General features: G+C 37.6%; 1 protein-coding gene across 1 annotated transcript; it reads right to left on the reverse strand.

Annotated features, from left to right (window-relative positions):
• Positions 1–801: 801 nt before the first annotated feature.
• On the reverse strand, positions 802–9,493 carry adra1d (adrenoceptor alpha 1D). Its single transcript, XM_077525311.1, has 2 exons — positions 8,300–9,493; positions 802–1,865 (listed from the first exon to the last, which is right to left on the reverse strand). Exons 1-2 carry the CDS (start codon positions 9,255–9,257, stop codon positions 1,339–1,341), a joined length of 1,485 nt encoding a protein of 494 aa, XP_077381437.1. The 5' UTR covers positions 9,258–9,493; the 3' UTR covers positions 802–1,338.
• Positions 9,494–24,582: the final 15,089 nt, after the last annotated feature.

Consider the following 24,582-nt stretch of genomic DNA (forward strand, 5'->3'; position numbering starts at 1 on the left):
ATTTCTGTTGTTATCAAAATTGTATCACTGTAATGGATTTAGTGTGCATTCTTTTAGCATAAATGCCATACGGCTGTATTTCATGTATTTACGAATTCTATGCTTAAAAACTTAGTCATGTTTCTTTCAGTTCTGTTATTTAAATGATATTTCAGTACAATGACAAAATAAAGTTGCCTGAGGTGGACCGTTACACATTTTGAGTAGTTAATTTAAATTTTAGGTGGAAAAAAAGACAGACGTTTAAGTTTATTTCTGAGAGCACCAATTTGGTGAATTGATGCATTTACAGCTTGCTATAATTTCGCTGCAAGGAATGTAGATAAATGGAATTACCAGTACTTAGATATGTTTTCCTTACTTATGGCATGTGTTTTTGCCTTAACTTTTTTTTGTAGACAAACATAGACAAGAAAGTGACTCCAAAACAGCTCTATAAAATATGCACGGCCATCACTGTGTCGGCATGAAAATAGCAGTGAAACAGAAAAAGCAACCACTCATTTCCTCAAATAAGTTTGACAAGGGTCGACGTTTTTGGTTTGATACGCTCTATTGGGTGCGGTGTGTGTATGTGTTACCTTAATTACACCCAATCAAAAATAATTCTTGATGACTTTCACATTGTTGCTGTGATGTGAAATGAAGTGGAACAATAGTGTCATCTGCTGGATGGTGCAAGTCTGCAATTGACATTTCAACAAAGACTTATAAGTAATATGACATACTGCATGGATACCACGTTAAATTTGGTAACAGGGAAACGGGAAAAATCAACAACAACATTATTATTTGTTTTCCATTTAATCTTCACAAAAAACAACAAACAGCATTGGGAAAAATATGCAGTTTCATTTCCTTTCACAGGAGCACTGTGGACTAGAATTTACATTTATAATGGCCAAGTAATTGTGTAACTTGCAGTTACTCCAACAGTTGTAAGAAATATTTTGCAGCATTTAATTCCCAGCAACTGCCCTAGCTTACTATGCATTGTCAACATAAACCAACATCAAGATGATGATAAAAATGTGAAATTGAAACATGTGTAAACCAAGAGAAACTGAAACAATGTGTTGAATCTATCATGGTTGTGAAGGATGGAAATAAATAACGTTTTGGGTTGTATTTTGTGCTGGGATCATGTCGTCATTTCTAAAACCATCAACAGTTCCATCTGTCATTTGCACCGCTTGCACAACAAGAATTGTTTCTGTAAAGCCAGATTTATCATACAACTGTTGTATTGAATCTTATTCTGTGTTGTTTATAATGTCGGTTCTGAATTGGAATGATCAAATGGTGTTGTTCTTGAGAACAGAGTCCTCTTGTGGTCCATTAAATGTCCGTCTCCTTCAGGCCGTAACACTCAGCCAAGTCATAGATGTGGTAACTGCTTTGTTCACAGACGTTGTAAATCCCCATCGAAACTGCATCGACCACTGCAGGTGCGCTGCCTCGCCCCGCGCCTCCCTTGATTTTATTTGACAGGTTGTTCACTGTTTCTTTGAGCTGAAAGGAGGACTTCTGCAGCGGTGGGAACAAGTTCCATCTCTTGAAACTCCCACCAGGCTTACTTAACAAAGAGCTGCCACAAGAGCTGTGCGTGGTGTAGCCAGACTCGTGCTCTCCTCTTTGTTCCAGCGCCATTCCCCTGACGGCCGAGCGCCACTTCTGGTCATAGAAGCGACGCAGAGCCCGTCGCCTGTGGCGACAGCGACACCTGAGGAGGCGGGTGAAAGCCCGCTGGAACTCTTTGCTGGAGCAGGGGTAGATCATGGGGTTGATGCAGCTGTTGAAGTAGCCCAGCCAAAAGACCACCTTGAATACGGTCTCTGATGGCTTCATCGCTGGAAAGAAGGAGCCTGGGTAGAAGAGAAACATGTATGTCAATGGAAAATTGATAGTGGAAGCTCGATCTATTTTTGGAGACAAGCGAATCTGCGGTGGGGCACAGATGCCAGTGGATCCTGATTTTCATGTTGAGCACAAGGCGCCCTAGACGTGTTTGCCAATATTTCAGACCCGTCTCTGCCAAGCTGGCTGACACAGAATAGGTTGTGTCTGAGTGACAATTAGGTGGCAGAATGTCGATTTAAAGCTTTGCCTGTTTAGATAATGCTTAAAGTGCCGGCGCAGGGTAGACAACGTGTCTAACGCAGTTTTAGTGAACATGATTGGGGCTCAGGTAGACAAACACCGAGCTACATGGACACAGGTGGTGGATGTCAAATGTATTTCATTCATAAATGTGCAAACAGCAAGCATCAATATTATTATAGAATATTAAGTTATTATATTTTGCATTTTATGATTTATTTATTTTTTTTAAGAGAATTTATGTCAAGTGCAATGAACATAGCCATTTTTGGCTATAGGCGAAGTAGGCGGCTGCCTAGGGCCCCCAAGCCACCAGGGGGCCCCCAAGCTCTATGTGTAGTCTGAGGAAGATTTAAAATGTCCTGTTTTTATTCTGTCTGTAATATTTGTTTATTACATCCCATTTTTGATTAAAAAAACAAACATAGGGCAAAAATAAAATAAACTGTGATGTTAAGCAGTGGCTGGTGTTTTTGGGTCAGTTTGTGACGCTACATCAGTAATGTCGTTGTGTGAGAATGATTGACAGCTACCCATCGATCCTTACCGTTCGCGAGAGTACGACTAAATAAAACAGACACCGTAATGTCATCAAAAAGGTGCGGAAAAACGGAAGAAAAAGAAAACTGAAGATAAAAAATGGTCAAAGGAGAAAGCTAAGGAACTTGTTGGTGATGGATAGTTCGAGGTGAAACTCCATTTTATGTTATTTTTTTTGCAAGTTTGTTTATTTGTTTTGCTAGCCAACTCGCTAGCCTCTTACTAGTTCAACTAGTATAATATGTAAATTATTGTTTAAAATGCTTAAAAGTGACAAATTTGTAATTGGGTGCAATCACCGTACATCACATTTTTTAATATAAAAACAGATTAATTTTTAAATAATATTCTGGAAAGAGGACTCTCAATTTAAGATGTTTAATTTTAACTGTAGTCCGTTTTGCTCATAAAGTATCTTAGGAGGCCATCTAAAGGGTTAGGAGTCTCTTCATTGTAGTTTGGCAAACTAGGGGCCCCCCAAACAGAATAGGGCCCCCATGAAGCTCGAAACGGTCCTGGCAATGAAGTCAATTCAATGTTAAATAAAGTCAATGCTTGAATATATTAGGAGTCAGCATTGTACAGTTGAATTCATAAACACTAAATACAACAGTAAAACGTCAACTATAATTTGCAATTAATATTTAAAATCATTATATATGAATTATTTACCATTGCTTAATGGAGGCATCAACTCAATAACCTGGTTCATTATTGAACTTCAACAACTGAATCAAACATTTTTTGACAAAAATGATCTAATCCAAGTGCACCTCAGATGAGACAAAAGCAAGCCACTTCAACATTGTCAGTCGATGGCTTGAGAAGCCGTAAGCCGTGTTTTGTGTTTGTTTCTGAGAACCCCCGATGTGACCGCTGATGAGAAACCAGCATTATGCTTTGATGAAAGTCACATCCAGACTATTTTACATACACTCACCTCCTGAGCCAGAGCCATGCATCACATTTTCCACACAATCTTTCATTTTCTATGAAATGAATGGCTATTTTTCATGATGTCTGCAACAAAGAAATACTGAATAATAGGCAAATGCTTTTCAAATTTTTGATTGGTCAAAGCACTCTGTCTGCATCTTCCCAAATAAGGAGCCTGATTGACAGAAACAGGTGTTTCAAGTGCAAGTGCAATTCCCTTTGGAATTAATTTCCCTAAACTTACCTGAACCTGTGTGAACCTGATCTTTAAAACCAGAAGTTCGGCTCAACTTACAAAGCATGCTGACTTTCACAAGAATTCAGCAGCTGTGAGAATTGGTGTGGGGGAAGTACTTTAAGATCAAACTTACCAAAAAAAAAAAAACCCTAACACAAAATGGCATTTAATCAAGACTAATAGTGCTTGCATTGACTGCAAACACTATTAGTCTTGATTAAAACATTTCCAAACGCAAATTAATCAGCGTTGACCATTTTAACACAACACAGGTCACTACAGGTTACCTACATCAAAAATAATATGATGCAATACATGCGAATCCTCAATCATCTATGTTGTTTCTTGATATAAATAAAAATGATCGCATTCAAAATGTTTGCATCCATTAATTAACATTGCATATAAGACATTGGGAAAATCTCAAGGCACACCACCAAACTAATATGTCACACAAAGTGGATACACGTTAATTACTCTATGTGCCATTTGCCATCTAGTGGAAGAGTATTTAATTGTTCTGCCTGGCACGATACACTGGACCAATTAAGTAGATCATTTCCCACAGCACACACAATGAGCTCACAATAGTTGGGAATCGCTGATAACTTCTATGAATTACTTATATCGACCAGCCAGGACACCTCTCATGAGGTGTTCTAATACTACTTTGCAGTACTTTTCAAACTTTTCTGTGCAATAAAGTGATTTGATGATATCCAGTACAAGGGGTTTTGTTTGGCACTGTCAAAAAGGTTATTTATCATCGTTGTGGTGGTTGTTGCCACTGATAGTGTAGCGGTACACTTGGCTGACTTCGGTGCAGAACACGTGGGTTCAGCTCCCACTCAGTGACGATGTGAGTGTGGAGGGTTATTTGTCTATATATCGACATCTTCTTAAAATGATCGCCTATAAGTGGGTTTTTCAGATTTTTCAGAAAACACAAAACAATGAAATATTTGCATCATGTGGAGATTATTTCTGCAAATAATAATTTTTTGGAAAAAAAAAAAAAAAGACTGTGGCAATTATTTTAAGAGGGTTATTATATGCTCCTTTTGCCCAAAATTAGATGGAAGAGGCTCCAACTCACCAGTGAAAATTAATGCATGATTGTAGTGTCAACTGTAAATGTAACACCTGTAAATATCATGGCATCCATAAACAAAAATTGTCTTTGAATAGCCTCTTATATGACAAATAAATCACATAACTTAATAAATAGAATATTTCCTACCCACTCCTGTTGTTTCAGTAAGGAAGTGATTTTCTGTGGACCAATCAACAGATAGCAATGCTGTGGTTCTTCTTCCCAATATAAAGCAGTAAAAACACTGATGATCTTTTCTATTTTATTTTATTTTTTTGTGCACAAAAATATGTACTGCATCTCCAACAAGTCATGCTGTTTTTACTCTTTTAACTTTTACAGCCTGCAAACATTCCGGCACATTTTTGACCCTGGAAGTATATATATAAAAAAAAAAAATGAGTATTCATGCCAAGCCTTGTGATGTATTAGTGCGGATTGTACCTTGAAGGTCAGAAAAAGATTTTTTTTTTTTTTTTCTGGCACTAGTCAAGATTGTACAATAAGGGAGCAGTCTTCCATTTCTGTCATTCCAAGCACAAACTATAATATCCCTCACATCCTTTTCCATTCATTTACAGACTGACTTTTCAAGACCCACCACAATTCACAGCCACATTCACAACTACAGCCCATTTGGAGAGAGAAACTAACAAACATGGTTTGAGAAACAGACTGGAAGGAGTCCACATAAACATCAAGTCGAGGGGAGGGAGGTCAGTAGAGGAGAAGGTATAATGAGTCAATAGTCAAGATGTAGCCACAATTCTAAAATTCATATCTTTTCACATCCAGTATCAGGATCACTAAACTACTATACTCCCACTCTATGTACTGTATCTTTGGATTATTCTCTTTAATAAAAAGTCCATCATGATTCCGTCTTTGAGGTCTGGACCAGTCATTCTTTTCCTCCTCAAACTATTTATATTTTTATGATGCCACGAGCAAACGGGGTGTGACATATTACATCACCCCACTTATGACTCACTTTAATTTGGTCGAGAACAAGCTAAAGTATGGTGTCCGTAAAGTGTCAATAAAGCTCATACTGGGTGACTGAAATTGGTTAAGGGGGTGCAAATGCAGTAGACTTACAGTACATACTGTAGGCTCACACCTGCTGCAAGTTTTCCAAGTCATTACTCCATATTTTTTCACTGAAAACATTGGAGCAATTCAGTGATTTCATATACAAAATGAAAACATTTGCAAGAAGCTGCTGTCGGCCACAACTCACACCCAGGCACTCACATGCACACTAACCGTGCGCTTTATATATATATATATATATATATATATATTGGCATATGATACACAGACAAAGTGAATTAAAAGCATAATCACAGAATGAATTAAACTTGTAACAAGTGGCAATATATACGTCGTCATGGGTACAAAATAACTCCGAGACTGAAAAGCCAACATATCCGTGAAGGTGCTTTCATTGACAGTTCCCACTATATCTTTATAGTTCAGTGGTTCTCAACATGTGGTAGTGATATGAGAGCTCTCTCTAGTCGTGCACCAAAGCTGCCTGCGTACAGTTCAGTTGTATTTAACTTTCATTCGATTTGCATTCAATTTTAAATATTTTTTTTTTTTAAACATGAAGGTTGAATTTTAATTCAACTTTTGTGGAAAGCGTTTTACTTGAACCATATATTATCATTATTATTATTATTATTATTATTATTATTATTATTATTAGTAGTAGTAGTAGTAGTAGTATTGTCTACATATTATGTTGTTGCTAAGATGATATAATGCTAACAGAACAGTTCACTGTTACGGGAAAATTAGGTATTAAGATGTATTCTTTCATAAACCATAGAAACTATAATAATATGTCAGTCAAAAAGCTAATGTTAATAGATTATTAATGACAACTACACATTTGTATTTAAATATAATAGTGACAAGAACGTGTCACGCATTGCAAACTGGAATATCTGATTTGAATTCTAAAGCTTCCTTTCACTGAGTTGACCGCCATTTTGAGTTGTGACGTATAAGCCAAATAATTCAGTTGTCATAGAAATTTTCAACATGTAAATGATCTGGTAAGTGTAGGCAATTTATTACATATGTTTGTGTTGAGCATTTCTGTTATTTAACTATGTTTTGTTCTGTTTGTTTTGTATTTGTGTGCCAAACTTTGCCTGTATTTGTAGGCCTATTTTATATAATTTATTTTGCATTTAATCTTTTTCACGTTATTTTCTTCACATGGCCGATTTGTACTTTTTATTTTTATGCACATTCAACCTAAATTCTGGAAAAACATTTTTTGAGGGGTTTGATTTGTTTGAAATGTCTACTGTAGTGTAAATATAATGAATAGCCTGTTTTCAAGTATTTTCACAAGTTATTGTATTATAAAAAGTACTTTTATGTAAGGTATTAATTGAACTTTTTTAATACTTAGACAGATACATTGAAGAAAAAACATGCTATTGCTGTTTTTGTTTTTGTTTTATTTATTTTATTTTTATGCACATTCAACCTAAATTCTGGAGAAAAAAAAACATTTTTTGACGGGTTTGATTTGTTTGAAATATACACTGTAGTGTAAATATAATGAATAGCCTGTTTTCAAGTATTTTCACAAGTTATTGTATTATAAAAAGTACTTTTATGTAAGGTATTAATTGAACTTTTTTAATACTTAGACAGATACATTGAAGAAAAAACATGCTATTGCTGTTTTTGTTTTTGTTTTATTTATTTTATTTTTATGCACATTCAACCTAAATTCTGGAGAAAAAAAAACATTTTTTGAGGGGTTTGATTTGTTTGAAATGTCTACTGTAGTGTAAATATAATGAATAGCCTGTTTTCAAGTATTTTCACAAGTTATTGTATTATAAAAAGTACTTTTATGTAAGGTATTAATAGAACTTTTTTAATACTTAGACAGATACATTGAAGAAAAAACATGCTATTGCTGTTTTTGTTTTTGTTTTATTTATTTTATTTTTATGCACATTCAACCTAAATTCTGGAGAAAAAAAACATTTTTTGAGGGGTTTGATTTGTTTGAAATATACACTGTAGTGTAAATATAATGAATAGCCTATTTTGTATTTTCAAGTATTTTCACAAGTTATTGTATTATAAAAAAGTACTTTTATATAAGGTATTAATTGCACTTTTTGAATACTTAGACAGATACATTGAAGAAAAAAACATGCTATTGCTGTTTTTGTGTGTGTTAATGTTGCTTTTGGATAAAAAAAAAGTTATTTAATTTTTTTTATATTTTTTTTGCTGAATTATACGAGCTAAAGAAACCCAAAGAGAATCCAAATAGCCTGTTGAGTATTTCTTTCGTTTTAACACTTTAGGACGAAAACACATTATGCACTTTACGTTATATTAAGCCTACTTACCGATAGGCAAAAAGAAGAAAAAAGGCAGCCAACACAGGATAAACATGCCCACGACGATGGCGAGTGTTTTGGCCGCCTTTTTCTCCCTGGAGAACTTCATGAGGCGCACGGAGAGCGAGCTCCTGAACGGGTGCAGCTTGTTGCTCTTGGAGCTGACCGTGCGCGCATCCTCCAGCACGCTGCGGCAGTGGATCCTCAGCACCACCTCCACCGACTTGTCCCGTTCCCGCTTGACGCCCGCCTCCAGGCTTCTGGTAGTCCTGCGGGCCACCACGTAGACCCGAAAGTACATGATGAGGATGACCAAGAGCGGCAGGTAGAAGGAGAAGAGGGAGGAGAAGAGCGCGTATCCGGGCTCCTCGGTGATCATGCAAACGCTCTCGTCCACCGGCGGCGGTTCTTTCCAACCCAGCAGCGGCCCAACGGAGATGATGATGGACGACACCCACACCAGAACCAGGATGACGCCCGCCCTCCTCTCGGTCATGATGCTCGGGTACTTGAGGCAGTGTTTGACGCCGATGTAGCGGTCCACGGAGATGATGCACAAGCTGAGGATGGAGGCGGTGCAGCACAGCACGTCCACCGCCGCCCAGATGTTGCAAAACACCCGGCCGAACACCCAGCAGCCCAGAACCTCCAGAGAGGCGGAGAAGGGCAGCACCACGATGCTCAGCAGCAGGTCCGCCATGGCCAAGTTGACTATAAAGAAGTTGGTCACCGTCTGCAAGTGGCTGTTGCACAGCACGGACAGGATGACCAAAATGTTGCCCGCGATCGCCACCACAATAAATAAGGCGAGAAAAAGCCCGAGCCACACGGATCCGGACTCCAATGTAAAGTTCCAACATGCCGCGGTGCTGTCGTTTAGAAACAATAGATCCAATGCAGAGCCATTGAGAGCTTCCGTGAAATAGATCCCCCGGATGCTGTCGTTCCTTAACTTTGAATCTGTCATACTGAAGACACGTAAATATAACTTTCAAGTCAGTTAGTCGTCATCTGCGGCAGTTAAATCGTGCGTAAAATGCATCAGCGACATGCAGGTCCGCATAGGGAACACGCTCAGGAGCGAGGTTCGAGTTCAAGAGGCAACACAAATAAATACAAGAGCCTCCAAATCTGCGCATGTCTTCTTGGCTGTGCAGCGGCGTGCACTGGTGGCATCATTCGGACCATCAAACTGGCTCCCGGAGTCAGCCAGAGCAGGTCCGAACCTGCAGCTCCACCCACGTCACACGCACTCACGCACACGCACGCGCGCACTCAGAAATTATTTCACACCGCTCAAAATCTCCTCACGTCAAGGCTGCCTCAATGACTAATTGAAAATGCAAATTGAAAGCTTTTTGCCTTGCTGGTGTGGATGGTGCACAACGGCACCTAATATTCGTTATATTTGTGTATTATGTTAAACAAGGACTTTTATTAAATGCGGCAAGTTTTCTATACATTTGCTTCCTATATATAAGCATATTGGATCATTTGGCCAGTTGTAGAAGTTGCTGCAAGTGAAAGCTGAATATTTCACTTAAATTTAGAGAACATGCCCAAAGGCAAACTGTGCATAGTGTGCAAGCGGATGGGCAGGCTCGTGAAAAAAAAACAAAAAAAAAAACAAAACTTGGACCATTATGGTAATATCCATCCATCCATCCATCCATCCATCCATCCATCCATCCATCCATCCATCCATCTTTCCATCCATCCATCCATCCATCCATCCATCCATCCATCCATCCATCCATCCATCCATCTTTCCATCCACCCATCCATCCATCCATCCATCCATCCATCCCTCCACCCATCCATCCATCCATCCATCCATCCATCCATCCATCCATCCATCCATCCATCCATCTTTCCATCCATCCATCCATCCATCCATCCATCCATCCATCCATCCATCCATCTTTCCATCCATCCATCCATCCATCCATCCATCCATCCATCCATCCATCTTTCCATCCACCCATCCATCTATCCATCCATCCATCCATCCATCCATCCATCCATCCATCCATCCATCCATCCATCCATCCATCCATCCATCCATCCATCCACCCATCCATCCATCCATCCATCCATCCATCCATCCATCCATCCAGCCATCCATCCATCCAGCCATCCATCCATTTTCTTGACCGCTTATTCCTCACAAGGGTCGCAGGGGGGTGTTGCTGGCGCCTATCTCAGCTGGCTCGGGGCAGTCGGCGGGGGACACCCTGAACTGGTTGCCAGCCATTATGGTCATAGTTTTCCAATATTTTGAAAAGTCCTACAATAACACACATACTGTTTGTATTATGCATTTAAAAAGGGGATTTTGAGTTTGAGTGATGTGCCCATACAACTTGGGACAGTACAGCTGGGAACGCTAATCTCTTCATTTGGTTGCATTCCTCCTATTGCACTACTTCCAGTATGTTTGATTTTTACTTGAATCCGATTTCTGTCTCACCATTATGTGCATTAATGTCAATCTAATCTGTCCTGGGCCTTAAGAATTCATAGTGTTGTTTATTTGTTCATTGATGCAAATTTTTAATTTTCCATTAGCGATTGGCTGTGGATGACTCCAGGGTGTGCTTCACTTCTAGACGAGAATCAAATCGGATAGGCTCCAGCTTGCCCGTGACCCTCATGAGGACACGAGCTGTTCTCTTTTATTGAATCTCATTAGACTGTGCATGTTTATCTAATGTGGCTGCCGGTGAGTATTTGAAAAACTGACTGCTGACCAAATGTAGGTCAATGAGCTTTGCGGTAGATTTACTGTACCCAACGAGCTACAGTTTTGTTGTATATTTTATGCAAATGTTGCTCCATAATTGGATTTTTTTTACAAGTGGTCTTTGCTGGCTACATAAATGTGATGTAATTACAGGAGTGAGATTAAGCAGCCATTAGTATAAGCAAAAGAAGGTAACCAATCTCAAGGGGAGGTTTTATGTGAATGAATGGTTCTGTTAATGTATTATGATTCAGACATTCAAAAGTGATGCATTACAAATAGTCATATGGTGGTCTGGAATCTAGTCAATGTATTCCATTGACTTTTTCATGCCATTGGACGACCTTTTCAGTGGCGTGTGAATACACAAGTGTTTCTCTTCAAGATAAGAACTGTAAGAAAAGAAAACACATTAAAGTTCTCAGTCCAGTTATGTGTTGTCATTATTCATTCCAATGATATCAGGGGCCGTCCAGGCCTTCTCTGCACGCCTAAACACCATCAATAGCACTGACCTACATTTTCAATCTAAATTTAAAAAATTTGTCCGCGGAAATTATATTGATTTATATCCAACAATTATATTGATTTATCACTTCTAGGGTTTGAGGCAATAGTTTTTGTACAAACATATTTCAGCCGCTAACTTTTGCCGAGTCAATTTAATCAGTCCAGGATCAGCAGTGCTGGCCACTGTGTTCTAAATCATAACAGCAATAGGACAGTTTCAGCTTATTTCATTATTGCAAAAAGCAACACTGACAACCACAGTGAGACGACTGACTTTGTGATCCAGCCTTTCAGATCAAAAGTTTAGCTCATATAGCTTATAAACTCTATCATAAAGTCAAATTCAGGGCGCTAAACTCAGGCTGATATTATTACTTACCTACCTAATTAGTTATTGTTGGAAAAAATCAAAACAAAGCTTTCTTTATTTTCTACTCACAATTTGTGCTTACTGCTTTGTAAATACAATATGTATGGAACACAGTTCCATATTTGGGAATTATTGATGCAGGCCCCATGTTCTGGACTCTTTAAAGGGATACTACTACTTATTTAGTCCATTATAGCAAAAAAAGGTTAATATTTTATCCATAATTAATTTGATACGTTCATTATTTTTCACGTACAATTCGTACCTTTAAAAACACATTTTGCAACTTGCTGTCGACTGAAAATGACATCACAAGGGCTCAGGTAGCCAATCACAGCTCAGCTGTTTTCTAGGTTTGGTCATGTGACATTCACAAGCTGAGCTGTGATTGGTTACCTGAGCACTTGTGATGTCATTTTCAGTCGACAGCAAGTTGCAAAATGTATTTTTAAAGGTACTAATGGTACATAAAAATAATGAAAATATCATATTTATTATAGGCAAAATATTAATGTTTGACTGCCAAAAATAGCTAAATAAGTAAAGTAGCTCTTTAAGTTGAGGAATGACTGAATGAAAAAAGGGCTAAAATGTTGATCAGGTGTTCCCTAATTTTGCTGGCAACAATGTTTCACTAATTTGCTTTTCTTTTTTTCCACTCGGCATTACATTATCTTGATTTGCTTCACTGTCATTGTGTTTTACTCGGTGGAGGTTGGGCACTTAAGAAATTCATGTTCCCTTATAAGAGAATGGCTAAATAGAGTAAGTAGAGATCAGGAGTGTTATAAGTACGAATGTAACGATATCCAAGCATCACGATACGATACTATCACGATATGAAGGTCACGATACGATAATTATTACAATATTGCGGGGGCTTTGGCGATATTCAAAAAAGATCGTAATATTGTAAATAAGAGAGCTCCTACTAAAAAAAACAACAAAAAAAACAAAAACAAAAATATTGTGTTTTTTACATAACAGCAATGCATATAAACCACCTCCAATCTCTAATAACAATATTCAGGCACATACTTGCTAATGCAAGCACACATTGATCGCTTCACAAGCAAATTGGGTTCCCCTTCATCTGACAATTAGCATAGATTTTAAACATAGAAGGCCAAAACATCCCTAATAAAATCAAATTACACTAATAAACTAGCCACTACAGGGTGCTAAAATTACATAAATGGAAATTAACCTGACTTTTTTTTAACAGATGTGTTCCTTTTAAATATAGTGACCATGACGACGGCGATATTGTGGCAGTTTTAATATCACGATATCACGATATTGCCCTTATCGTGACATCCCTAGTTCTAAGTATATTAATTTTAATACTTACTGTAGTGAGGTGGACCAACTTCTCATCAAGATTTTCAAATGTGTGTTTCATTTGACATCTAGGTAAGCAAATGGCATCCATCTTTACTAGAAACAGTACTAACCGGTGTCCTTAATGGCAAGTGGCATTTAGCATTCTGTTCTCATCATTAATCTACAATGTACTGTAAGGTTTTTGAACATGTCTTTCGAGCCCATTCCCAGGCCAAACAAAAATGCAGTCTGACTACGATATCCCTGTCCAACTGTCTTCGGCGCCGGCCTCTACCTCTACCTAACCATTTCCATAAAAGAAGCACTGGATTTGCTTACCCAACTATTCAGTAGAGAGCTGTAAAACTTGTATTGAATGGCCACAAATGAGCACTTTATATTTATATTGTTTCCATAATAATATAGTGTAATTAAAAATCCATGTGCCTACTTCTCATATTTGAGCACCTGACCCTCCAAAGATCTCTGCATGCCGCTGATGGACATATTTATTTATTTATTTATTTATTTATTTATTTATTTATTTATTTATTTAACACTTCCCACCAATAAAAGGATACCAAAAAAAAAAAAATCAGTGGTGGTTATTCCTGGAAATGAGTTTTTCTGCCGTCATGTGTGGGCACCCCAGGTACAAACAAATTACTGCTTGCTTTTTTTTTTTTTTTTTTAAGAACACAGTGGTCAGTGTATTACCAAGCTAGGCCCAGTTAAAAAAAAAATAAATAAAATAAAAAAAATAAAAAAAAGAATCGAAAAATGGTAAGCTAACCGCAGTACATGTGTTCCAGTCATCCAATTGTGATCACATCTGTAGTGACTATGAATGACTCATAATTAAGTCAGTCAGCCAACTGTTACAGAATGCTGATTTTCCGGCTATCACTCCTCACTCCTTAATGTGCCATAATCACTGATTGCATCGCTGTCTTAGATATCTATGCCGCATTTACTGTAATTGGTCACCAATGGCAGAGGAATTGCTCACACGTACTGCTGTGGATGGATATTTAATACAGTATCAGGCCTGCCAATGGACCAAAAAAAAAAACTGAAAGCAATAACATATTTATTTTAAGGATTCATCATGATCATGCACTATAGCACCATTTCAAACATCCTGCATTGTGAAGTCTTTAATGCCACCTATGAATGATTATTAAAGCAAAGTGTGGATGATACACAAGTTTGTCTTTCGCTGCTTTCTACTTAGCTGAGAGGCTTTTGACCTCTATAAAAAAGATGCCTGGAATTTTCTGTCACATTGTGCTGTGAACAATATGTGAAAGAGTAAGATAATTTTTAATCATATTTCTGAATGAACAATTTATACTTCACTAGTTACATGCCTGAGGAAATTATACTAAATGTAGTCATTTCCCAATTTGAGGAACAAAAGGGCCTCACGCACAATCATAACGCTGAAAAAAAGATTGATTTGTTATTTTGGTGAAAGCTCATGTGCATTTTTGATTGATATTGTGAATCGCAGCAAAACTAGTGGCCGACACTCGGCAACTAGTTGCCACACCCTGCACACTGCGTGATAGTTCAGTCTGTTTCAGCCACGTATGTGCGGCGGTCTTAAAAGACACATCAAGTTCAGTCAATGTTTGAGGTCTGTTTCTTTCTATTTTTGTAGTCGGCGCTTGATTTAAATTCAATTCCAGTAGCCTTTGCCCACCTTACCCTAAAGTGCAGAAGCACACACTCCAATTCTTCTTTTTTTTTTTCCTCTTCGCACTCTCTCAATATGGTAATCTTTAATATAGACTGTGACTGTGCCTACTTATCACGCCTTAGCAGAGAGACTGGGATTCTGTTTGCCACCGGTCATATTGTACTTTGATATTACTTCATACCTGAACCTTAAAAAAGGCTCGGTTGTTTCGAAAGGTCAAATGGTCTCGCTGCTCGCTTCCGATAGTGTTGAATATTTAAAGATTTTTTTCTTCTTTTTATGAAGCAACAATGTGTTCAAAGAAAAACAGGTTTTCTTTGCAGTTATTGTATTCCTTTCTCTCTCAGGACCACATTGGACATAAAAAGTCTACAGTATATGATGAAACTGAGGATGAACATTTTAGACAGAATTCTAAAAGGTGTTTTTTCTTTCAAAAATAACCTACAAGCTTTGACTAGAAAGCAAAAAAGAAAAAAAAAAGCCCTCTGCAGCAGCTGACATTTATTTATGGTTAATCAGATGCACTTAAATTGGTGGCAGGTGTGTGCTGACTCCAAATTAACATGAGTTTGAATGTAATTGGTCAATCACAAACACAGCTAGATACCTGTTGCTAGGGGGTGTGTACACTTGTGCAACAACATTATATATTCATCTCGTTTTGTCCTCTCTCGGGAAGAATAAAACAATAATCTCAATTAAATTGTACATGTTACAAGTCACAATAATGAGATTTTTTTTTTTTTCACAAAACCCTCGCATTTGAAAAGGGTGTGCAGTCTTTTTATGTCGACTGTGAATGTACGCCTCTTTACTATGAGATGAAAGTTTTGCTCACAGGTTAATTGCCCTCTTTACATAGTCAAGTATTTACAGCTTGTACCTTTTCACCTCTTTTCGAAATGCGACGTTGAATGCTGTGTACACTGCTATATGTATCAGCGTGGAAATTGTTGCACTAAGGCTTAAACTGTATTTTGTTGTCTCTCTCCAGGTAAAGAAAGACTGGCACAAAAGTCTCTTCAGAAAATTGTTACATTATTGAAGAGACTTGCTTCGGTCCTCTAAGATGTAACTCTGACATTCCGAGGTTTGTGTCTGTGGAAACTACTTGTCTGTGGCTCAATCAACAGCATATTTTTATTTTTATTTTTATCTGGGGCAACACTCAGGAAAATGACTATTTCAGTATTTTCGGTGCCGTAACGTAAATCAAAGAAATAGCTTGGATTATTTCTTAGGGTCATTGCATTGCCATTTATTTCTTGGCAATTTGTGTGCACCATTACCATTTTTGCTTCCAGTAAATAATGCCATCTTAGTCATAATCCCTTTCCTCTTTCCTTTGCAATTTCCCCTGATGCCCAAAAGAGTGGAGAAAGGACAAGAAAGATGGATGGTAGGTTATATATATGTTATTTTTCAGCTAAAACATGTCATCTTATTTTTTTTTTTATGGAATGCAAAGTGGGGATAATAATATATATTTCCACAACAAATTTTGAAGTTAACCAAAGTTTAAAAAAACTGACCTATTGTTGCATGGTGGGTGCAGTCTTTGAAAGAGACCTGACTTGATTCTATTTACTTATCCTGAGCCACATGGGAATCTGATAAATTTCAACTCACAGACCTGCAGTGTAAAAATAGAACTCGCACAAAAGGAGGTTCTCGGTTATCAAGACGTGGGCTGAGATTTGCCTCGCTGATCACAACAGTGCCAACAGCTTCACAGGTGAGATGTACCTTGAAATTTATATTGGGAAACACAGAGAATGTCTACAGTACACGATATTTCATTTAAGGGAATATGCAAGTTTTACACCCAATCGACTGTCAGGACTCGATTTTTTTATTGAAGAAAATGCATTATTATTGTGGGAATGCTGAAGCATTCCCACATATGTTATTGTGATTTTTATTCTCCACACTTTTTTGCCACGTAACAACTCCCACATAATACTTCCAATTTACGCTGTTCAAATTTCAACTAGCTTCAAAAAGTTACGCCTCCCGGGGAATATATTGTCTGATTCCACATTGCGTACAGTATTTGCACAATTTAACATTGCGTATCAATTTTTCCCCATTCATTTTCAATGGGACAGACATTGAACTTTTTCTAAGTATCACTTTCCACGCCCACTTCCATACATATAACTTATCATTACCAGGTGTCCGATACTGCTCGGTGGCACAGTTGGTATTGTCCAGTAACCAGGAGGTTAGAATTTCATAATTTATCTCTCCATTTACTTCATAAGCATTCCACATGCATTTAAATCTTAGCATTGAGCTTTCAGCATTCCCACGCAATTTCTCCAGAAATTGCATTTAGTCTAGTTATTATTATTATTACTATTATTATTATTGTTATTATTATTATTATTATTATTATTATTATTATGCTTGAAGCCTTAGATTTATGACTTTCCGTTGAGTGATAAGTATAACTAACATTTATATTGTATTTTATGTCTAAACTATGGATATTAAAAAGCTCTGCCCACCACCTTTAATAGTTTATAGGTGGAATTAACTTGATTTAATTTAGTGGTGTTTCTTCAATTTATTTCATTCATCAATAGCATGACTGTTTCTTTATTTGTCTATTTGTAATGTCATCTACCGTTCACTGAAGGACTGGAGTTGAACCTTACAATGGTCATTTATTACCGTCTTTAAAGAATAACATACATTGTGTTTTTTTTTTTTTTTTTTTACCATTAGCAGTAGTCTTCACTCTCCTAAATTGACACTTCTCCAATGTGGGGTTTTCCAAGGTTCAATTTTACGGTTAGTACTTATTTCATCTCTATAGCTTCCCCTTGGGGACGTCGCCATGAGGCACAACATCAGCTTCCACAGTTTCACAGATGATACGAAGCTCCCACGTGTCCCATTCATACCCCTATTAACCGTATTTTTTTATATTAAATCATCGATGGCAAAGAATTTCCTCCAGTTCAAGCGGGTCAAAACAGAGGTTCTCTCTCAGGTTAGCATGCCCTGCTCTTTGGTCTTCCTATAAATAAGGTTTGTTTTGATTTGATTTGGTTGTACAATTTCCCAGTGTGAGCGAGAAATGTTTGAATGAAGCATGGCTTTAGGCGAGATTAGTATCATGACGGTGCAAAAGGCACATTGTGGCTGTTGAAAAGAGCGGCTTACAGACAAACAAATTGAGGTTGGGAGGTTTAGACACTATTTACACAGGATTAAAGCTGCCTGTTATCTTTGGCTTATGCCGCTCACTTTGCACAGGGTGCAGTTCCGTTTTAAATCAAATTTGTTAAAATAACCACCACATGTTTAGAGCACATACTTTCTATTTTTCTCACAACATATTAGTGAATGCTTTATATGATGTTTAATAGAAAAACAGTTGGACTGAAGATTTAACGGATCAAAAGGGAGAATGTAATATTTTTTGTTCAAAAGTTATAATCCTAGAATTGTACCTTCAAACAAACCATAGATTTCTTACCCCTTGTCCTGCTCAGGGTTTTTTGAGAGCTGGAATCTTTCTCAATTGACTGAAAAGCAGACTACATCCTGCACTCACAGGCAATTCTGAACAGGGCATTGAGAGAGAATTGATCCCATGCCTGGTGCACAAAAATTGGCTATGTAATTTTCTATAACACACTGCAGCAGGGATTGAGTGAATCCCAACTTGTTTAAGGTGGAAACAGGCTACCCCCCAGAAACAGGTCACTAAATAAGAAAAGAAAAAAGAAAGAAACTTGGAAGAAAAGTTAAGGTTGTAAACAACCAAACAGTATTCTCCTACGCCGACTTCCATGCAGTATATCATGCCATCATGCTGTATGCAGTATGTTCATATTGCTATTACATCCCCTGCAACACTACGTGAGCTACAAATGTATCTACAGGCAGGCTGATTGAAGTCAAAATGACCTCAATGTCGTTTTCGGGAAATGACAGATGACAGCCTCGGAGCTGTCAAACAAGAGAAAGAAATATATTCCTGATGTTATTGCAAACTCTGACTTTGGAATGACTGACAGTTTTTGATTAGCTGTCCTGAGGGGCCTGAGAGTGCTGAGGCAGGTCAGCCATTTTTAGAATATGACCCGGGGTAAGTAAATGCAAAATTTGAAATAAAATAAAATTCTCGAGTGCAGAGTATTCATGCGTTCACAGATAGTGCCCGTTCTCCACACGTGGACCCAAGTAGAGCTATCAAAATTACTCAATTAATCGACAAGTAATCTATTATCAAATTAACTCATTCATTCCAAGCCATTTTCACTGAAGCAATTACCCCTTCGCTCTTGGCTGTTTTACTGGATTTTGACTGATTTTGCAAGTCCCACAGAATATTGTGTTCAAATGCTGTAAAATCATGGAACCTACCAAAAGAAAGATTTGAGTCTCTTCTTTCATCAGGAAAAAAAAGTATATTTGTATCAGTTTCCATTTTGCAGCAATTAGCATTAGAATATAATTTCATCATTTTTCACAAACCTGTTGCCTGGGAAAAAGAAAAGAGCTTGTTGCAACATGGCCCTGACTGATCTCTTATACTCTGTTGCCACCTGCTGGCCGTTTTTGTAGTAACTACCATTGCTTTAAGGGACCTTTTCAGGTCAGAAGCTGCATCAAAGCCTCTGTATGCTCTAGCACTAAAAGAAAAACATTAAAAACAAAAAACAAAAAAAAACAGATAAATATTTTTTGGGGAGTGAAGGACAAAGTATTTAAAAAACAAAAAAAAACAAACGTATTTATATGTTTTTGGGTTTGAATGAGTTAATCAACAACTATTTTCATATAGAGACTTTTTTTTTATTTAAAATTGTAAAAATGCTCTGACTTCAGCATATCAACAGTAACTGTTCATTGATTTCTGTAGTTCTTCATGAAAGAAGACTGATGATATTCTGTGTTTAATCAAAATAAGACATTTGCTTACATCTGTCTTTACTTTGGAAACCAGTAACATAGTACATCAACCCCCCCATTTTTAAAAATATTTATACGAAAATTAAGTACGAAATAAACATGAATCACTGGGGATGGGGTGGGGGGTTTGTTATAATACAGTTTAATGCAAATTTAAAATGAATCTGATTAGTCGATTAATCGACTGAGTAATTGATAGATTAATCGATTCTAAAAATGTTTGATAGTGACAGCACTAGACCCAAGTAATGGTAAAAATGACCCAAAGCTGGATTTACCCAAGAAGGCTCCACATGATCCATGTGTTGGCCTATGCTTGACACTGTGTGAATCTCACTTGCAGTAATTATGCGCCACCGGCTGAGTTTACTGAGGCAAGTCTCGAGAGACATGCTCTGTGTACTCCGGGTGTCCTCTCCGAAACACTGGGACCCTGTGTTGCCTTTCTCACGCCACATACGCTTTGTTGTATGTTTGTGTGTGGCTCACAACACCAGACAACAAGTGCTCCGTGTACAGCATTCAGTAAATAGAAGTGAGGAAAATGATAAATTCCTTTCACACGTCTACAGTATGTCAGCTTGTTTTGATGTTGAACAGAAGGTTCAAACAGTTACTGATTTGGATATTATTGAAAACAGTGTTTGCAGGTTAAATACAAATATTGTGAGGTTGCATCAAAGTTCATACGAGGGAGGTTGGTATTGTTTTCAGGAATTTAAGTGTAAAACGTGTACTGCATCATCGCTATTTCCATCACAACTACAGTTGATTTGTTTGTATGAATTTTGGTCCAGTCTGGTTAAATTCTTTATGACAAAGAAAGAATTAAGTTCTAGATAACATTTTGACTACTAGTCTGTATTTCAATCCATTTATTTCACTCCCAAAAAGTTTTACTCCTTGTCTGACAACCATTATGGCATTATTGTAGCCACTCTCTGCTATCTCCATGGGCCTCGATGGAAAATTACAGTACTGTTATGTCAGAGATGAGAGACAAGAGAAAATGAAATGTCAACTCAATGGTCACAATCAATGGCTGCCATTAGCCCGCTTGAGGGAGAAAAAAAAAATCACACTCCCCAACTGCGTGGGTCTTAAGTGTGGTCCAATCACTGCTTTTTCCTTCCCCTCAGTTTGCCTAATGCAAGCTTTCTGCTCATCTTTGGTATGCAATGGACTTTGCATTTGTTACTGGTCACCTGTAGTTTATGTAGTGAAAGTCCACCCTAAAGCCAGTGGTGGAACATGTTTGCTCATCTTAAGTGATAACTGAAGCTAAGTAAAGCAAAATCTTTTATTTTTATTCTGCTGTTCTTCTTTGGCAGCTAATGGGTGTATTTCAGATGTCAGATGCGCTTCCAATCTGTGTCTTTTTTCACTTAAATATATCAGGAGGGAAATCATAATCGGTAATTACCTCAAAATTGTCAGAGAACTGAAAAAGGGAACAGTCAGCCACGCTTTGCAGAAAATAAAATACATGTGCCAGCCCACAGACTCAACAAAAAGGGACAAAACGTACTTATTGAAAAAGCAGAACGTGAAACAAAACTAAATGTATTCAAAACAATACAACAATCCAAATGCAGATCATGACAATCTTTATTTATTTACAAGCAGCTCTTAATTTATTTCTAAATGTTCCTGAATATATGGTATTAGATGACTTTGTAAACATGATGTTTCTTACTTAATTTGAAAATAATGCAGCATTCCAAACTATTATGGAATGCCCCCCACCACCCCCCACAAGGAAATTTGTGGCCCCAGGTCAATTTACATAACCCTAATGTTGTGCTTCATGATACTTCAGCGGTTCATTTCCTTTCTTTCACAGCCGCACGTCTCCTCCTTTGATGTATGCGTGACTGTGTGAGTGTTGCATGCGTGCCCGTTACACTTAAGCAGCAATGACGAAGCTACCCAAGAGAGTGGTGCTAAAAATAGAATACAGCAGGTCATTCATTGAAATTCCAGCAGGCACGGTTCCAGCCTCAATGGACACGTGGAGGAGTCCATTTCATTTATTCACCAGAAATGTTAATGAAATAGCACTTTGTATAATTACATATACCCGGTGGAGCAAAACAGTCACACTGAAAATAATAAACTTTCAATTTCCGCAGTGCTCCCTCTGAATAATGAGATGTTCCGAGGAAGTGTTGCGTGTTCATACCTTGATGCATTGAACCATTTAAAATGCCACAACATTTTTTTTCTTCTCGAGCATCCCATGTAAATAGATCAGAATTTAACATTTCCGCAAGAGATTTCCATGTCTGCGTAAACAGATTTTATGACTCAGACGGACATAACAGCTAAATGCTGCTTTGAACTTTGACTCAACTATTTGACCGGTGTCTGCAGACCTCAGCACCCTACTGGGTTTATATTCAATTAGTATTTCTTGAAGGCATTCACACCTTAATGAATCCATTCAATAATTGATAGACCAGTTGCAGAAGTCTATGCTACAGTTGACTGTGAGCCGGCTAACGCAATTTGGACTAGAATACTGTGATATGTTTTGATTTATTTATTCTGCTCAGAATCCAAGCTGAAGCTGTTTGATGCTCTTTTGAGAGAGTCCAGTCAAAAGAACTTTATAATAAGTCTACTGGGATAAAAGTATCAATAAGCTTCTGGTCTGCTTGGAGCATTCAAACCCTTCACTCTGGGCTGAATTAGCGATTGATTTGATTTTTTATTTTTTTTAAATGTACAATTAACTAATTCATTCCCAACCATTTTCACTGAAGCAACCCCCTTCGCTCCCGGCTATTTTACTGGGTTTTGCAAGGCCCTCAGAATATTGTGTTGTATTGCTATAAAAACATGTAACCGACCGAATGAAAGATTAGAGTTCCTTCTTTCATTAGAAAAGAAAATATATTTCGAACTATTTCCGTTTTGCAGCAATTAGCATTAGAATATAGCTAAGTTTCATCATTATTTACAAACCTGTTTAGAACTGTGGGGAAATCAGCTTGTTTCAACATGGTTGATCTCTTATACTCTGCTGCCAACTGGTGGCCGTTTTTGTAATTACTCCTATTGCTTCACCTGTTCTCTGCAGTTTAGAGGCTGCCTTCAGTATGCTCTAGCATAATACAAAACAACAACAAAAAACGTATAATTGCGTCATTGGGACATTTAAAACTTTTAAAATATGAGCAAATAAGTTAATACCTTAAAAAAGTAATTTTTGTAGTTGCTGTCGAATGAATATGACATCACCTGTGCTGAGGAAGTAGATAACGACCAATCATGGCTCACCTGTTTTCTGGATTTGGTCAGCAACAATGCAATTCTCTTTGTAGAGTGTAAGGCTAGCATATGCAGTAAAGGCTGAACAAAAGGAGTCCAAGGATTGACCCTTGAGGGACCCCGCATGCCATGGGCTTTCAATCAGATTCAAAACTCAACTCCTTTATTCCAAGTTAGACCCTGGACCACTTAGCCATTTAACCCAAGTTTCCACCCTGTTCAATGGGATATTATGATCAACAGTATCAAATGCTGCACTGAGATCCAATAAGACTAGAATTGACACCTTTCTGGAGTCAGTGTTCAAACTTAATAAGAGCTGAAACTAACTTTTGTTTTAACATTGACCTTGACAATGGCAACTCTCTCAATCTGCGCATAGAACTCAATTTTGGGTTTTCCCCCTGAGCACTTCTCATTGTTCAATATTTTTCAGCCCTCTGGAGGTGTAATGATTCCAACTATGCGTATCTTATTCTGTAACACTAACCTTGTGTTTTGGCAGCGCATTGCCTTTCTGCGGCATGCCTGATGCTGCAGGTGAAGTTTAAATAAGTGATGGGCAGGAATTGATTGATATTCCAGAAAGATCTATGCTGCGGGGGCATAAAATGCATCCACCTCATATCCATATAAGTGAAAGAGAATCTGGCTCTTCCTTTTTATCTACACTACTGGTCACAACATTAGGCACACCTGCACAAAATAATCACATCTGATACCTTTCCTTTACAAAAATGATAAGTCAGAAGGATGTTTTCAACAACAATGACTTTATTATTGTCTTTTCTCAAGGGCAAGCTGTACAGTTTTGTTTTATTCAAATAGTATATCCCCAAAATATCTGAATAAAGATGTGAATGGGTGAATTTATTTTTATTACTGTGTAGTCAGTGCATTCAGAACATGGAAGATATATCTAACCTTAGATTAGGGAAAAAAAAAGAAATGGGACTATCACGCCCCCAACACACACGCAAACACTCTTGAATAACAAATATGATATATTCACCATAGGTCATCAACGTGCTATGATTCAGTCCATTGATTTTACGTTGTCAACAGTTTTCTAGATACAGATTCCTGTTTTTCTCTTTGTGTGTGGCTTCACAATGAAGGCCATTTTATTGTATGCCATCGGTGACCTCGATCTTTTCAAAGTGTACGCTGATGACCGCAGAAACTGCTGCTCCCCACAATCTGAGCAAAACACAAAAGCTTTTGTATGAAATCTGAAAGGATTTTTGTATGAGATCTGTGGATGTGTTGCAAATCAAAATGTATTTTTAGACTATCACCTTCAGTTGGGTATCACGAATGAATATCAAGGAGCAAATCACGCCGATGAGCAGCTGCTGTCAACAATCTTTCACATGCAAGGTCACGATGTTTAGCGTCATATCCAGAAATACTTCATTAGTCTTTTTTTTTTCATCTGT

This window comes from Festucalex cinctus, chromosome 6, assembly GCF_051991245.1.
Source record: "Festucalex cinctus isolate MCC-2025b chromosome 6, RoL_Fcin_1.0, whole genome shotgun sequence".
Lineage (NCBI taxonomy): Eukaryota > Metazoa > Chordata > Actinopteri > Syngnathiformes > Syngnathidae > Festucalex > Festucalex cinctus.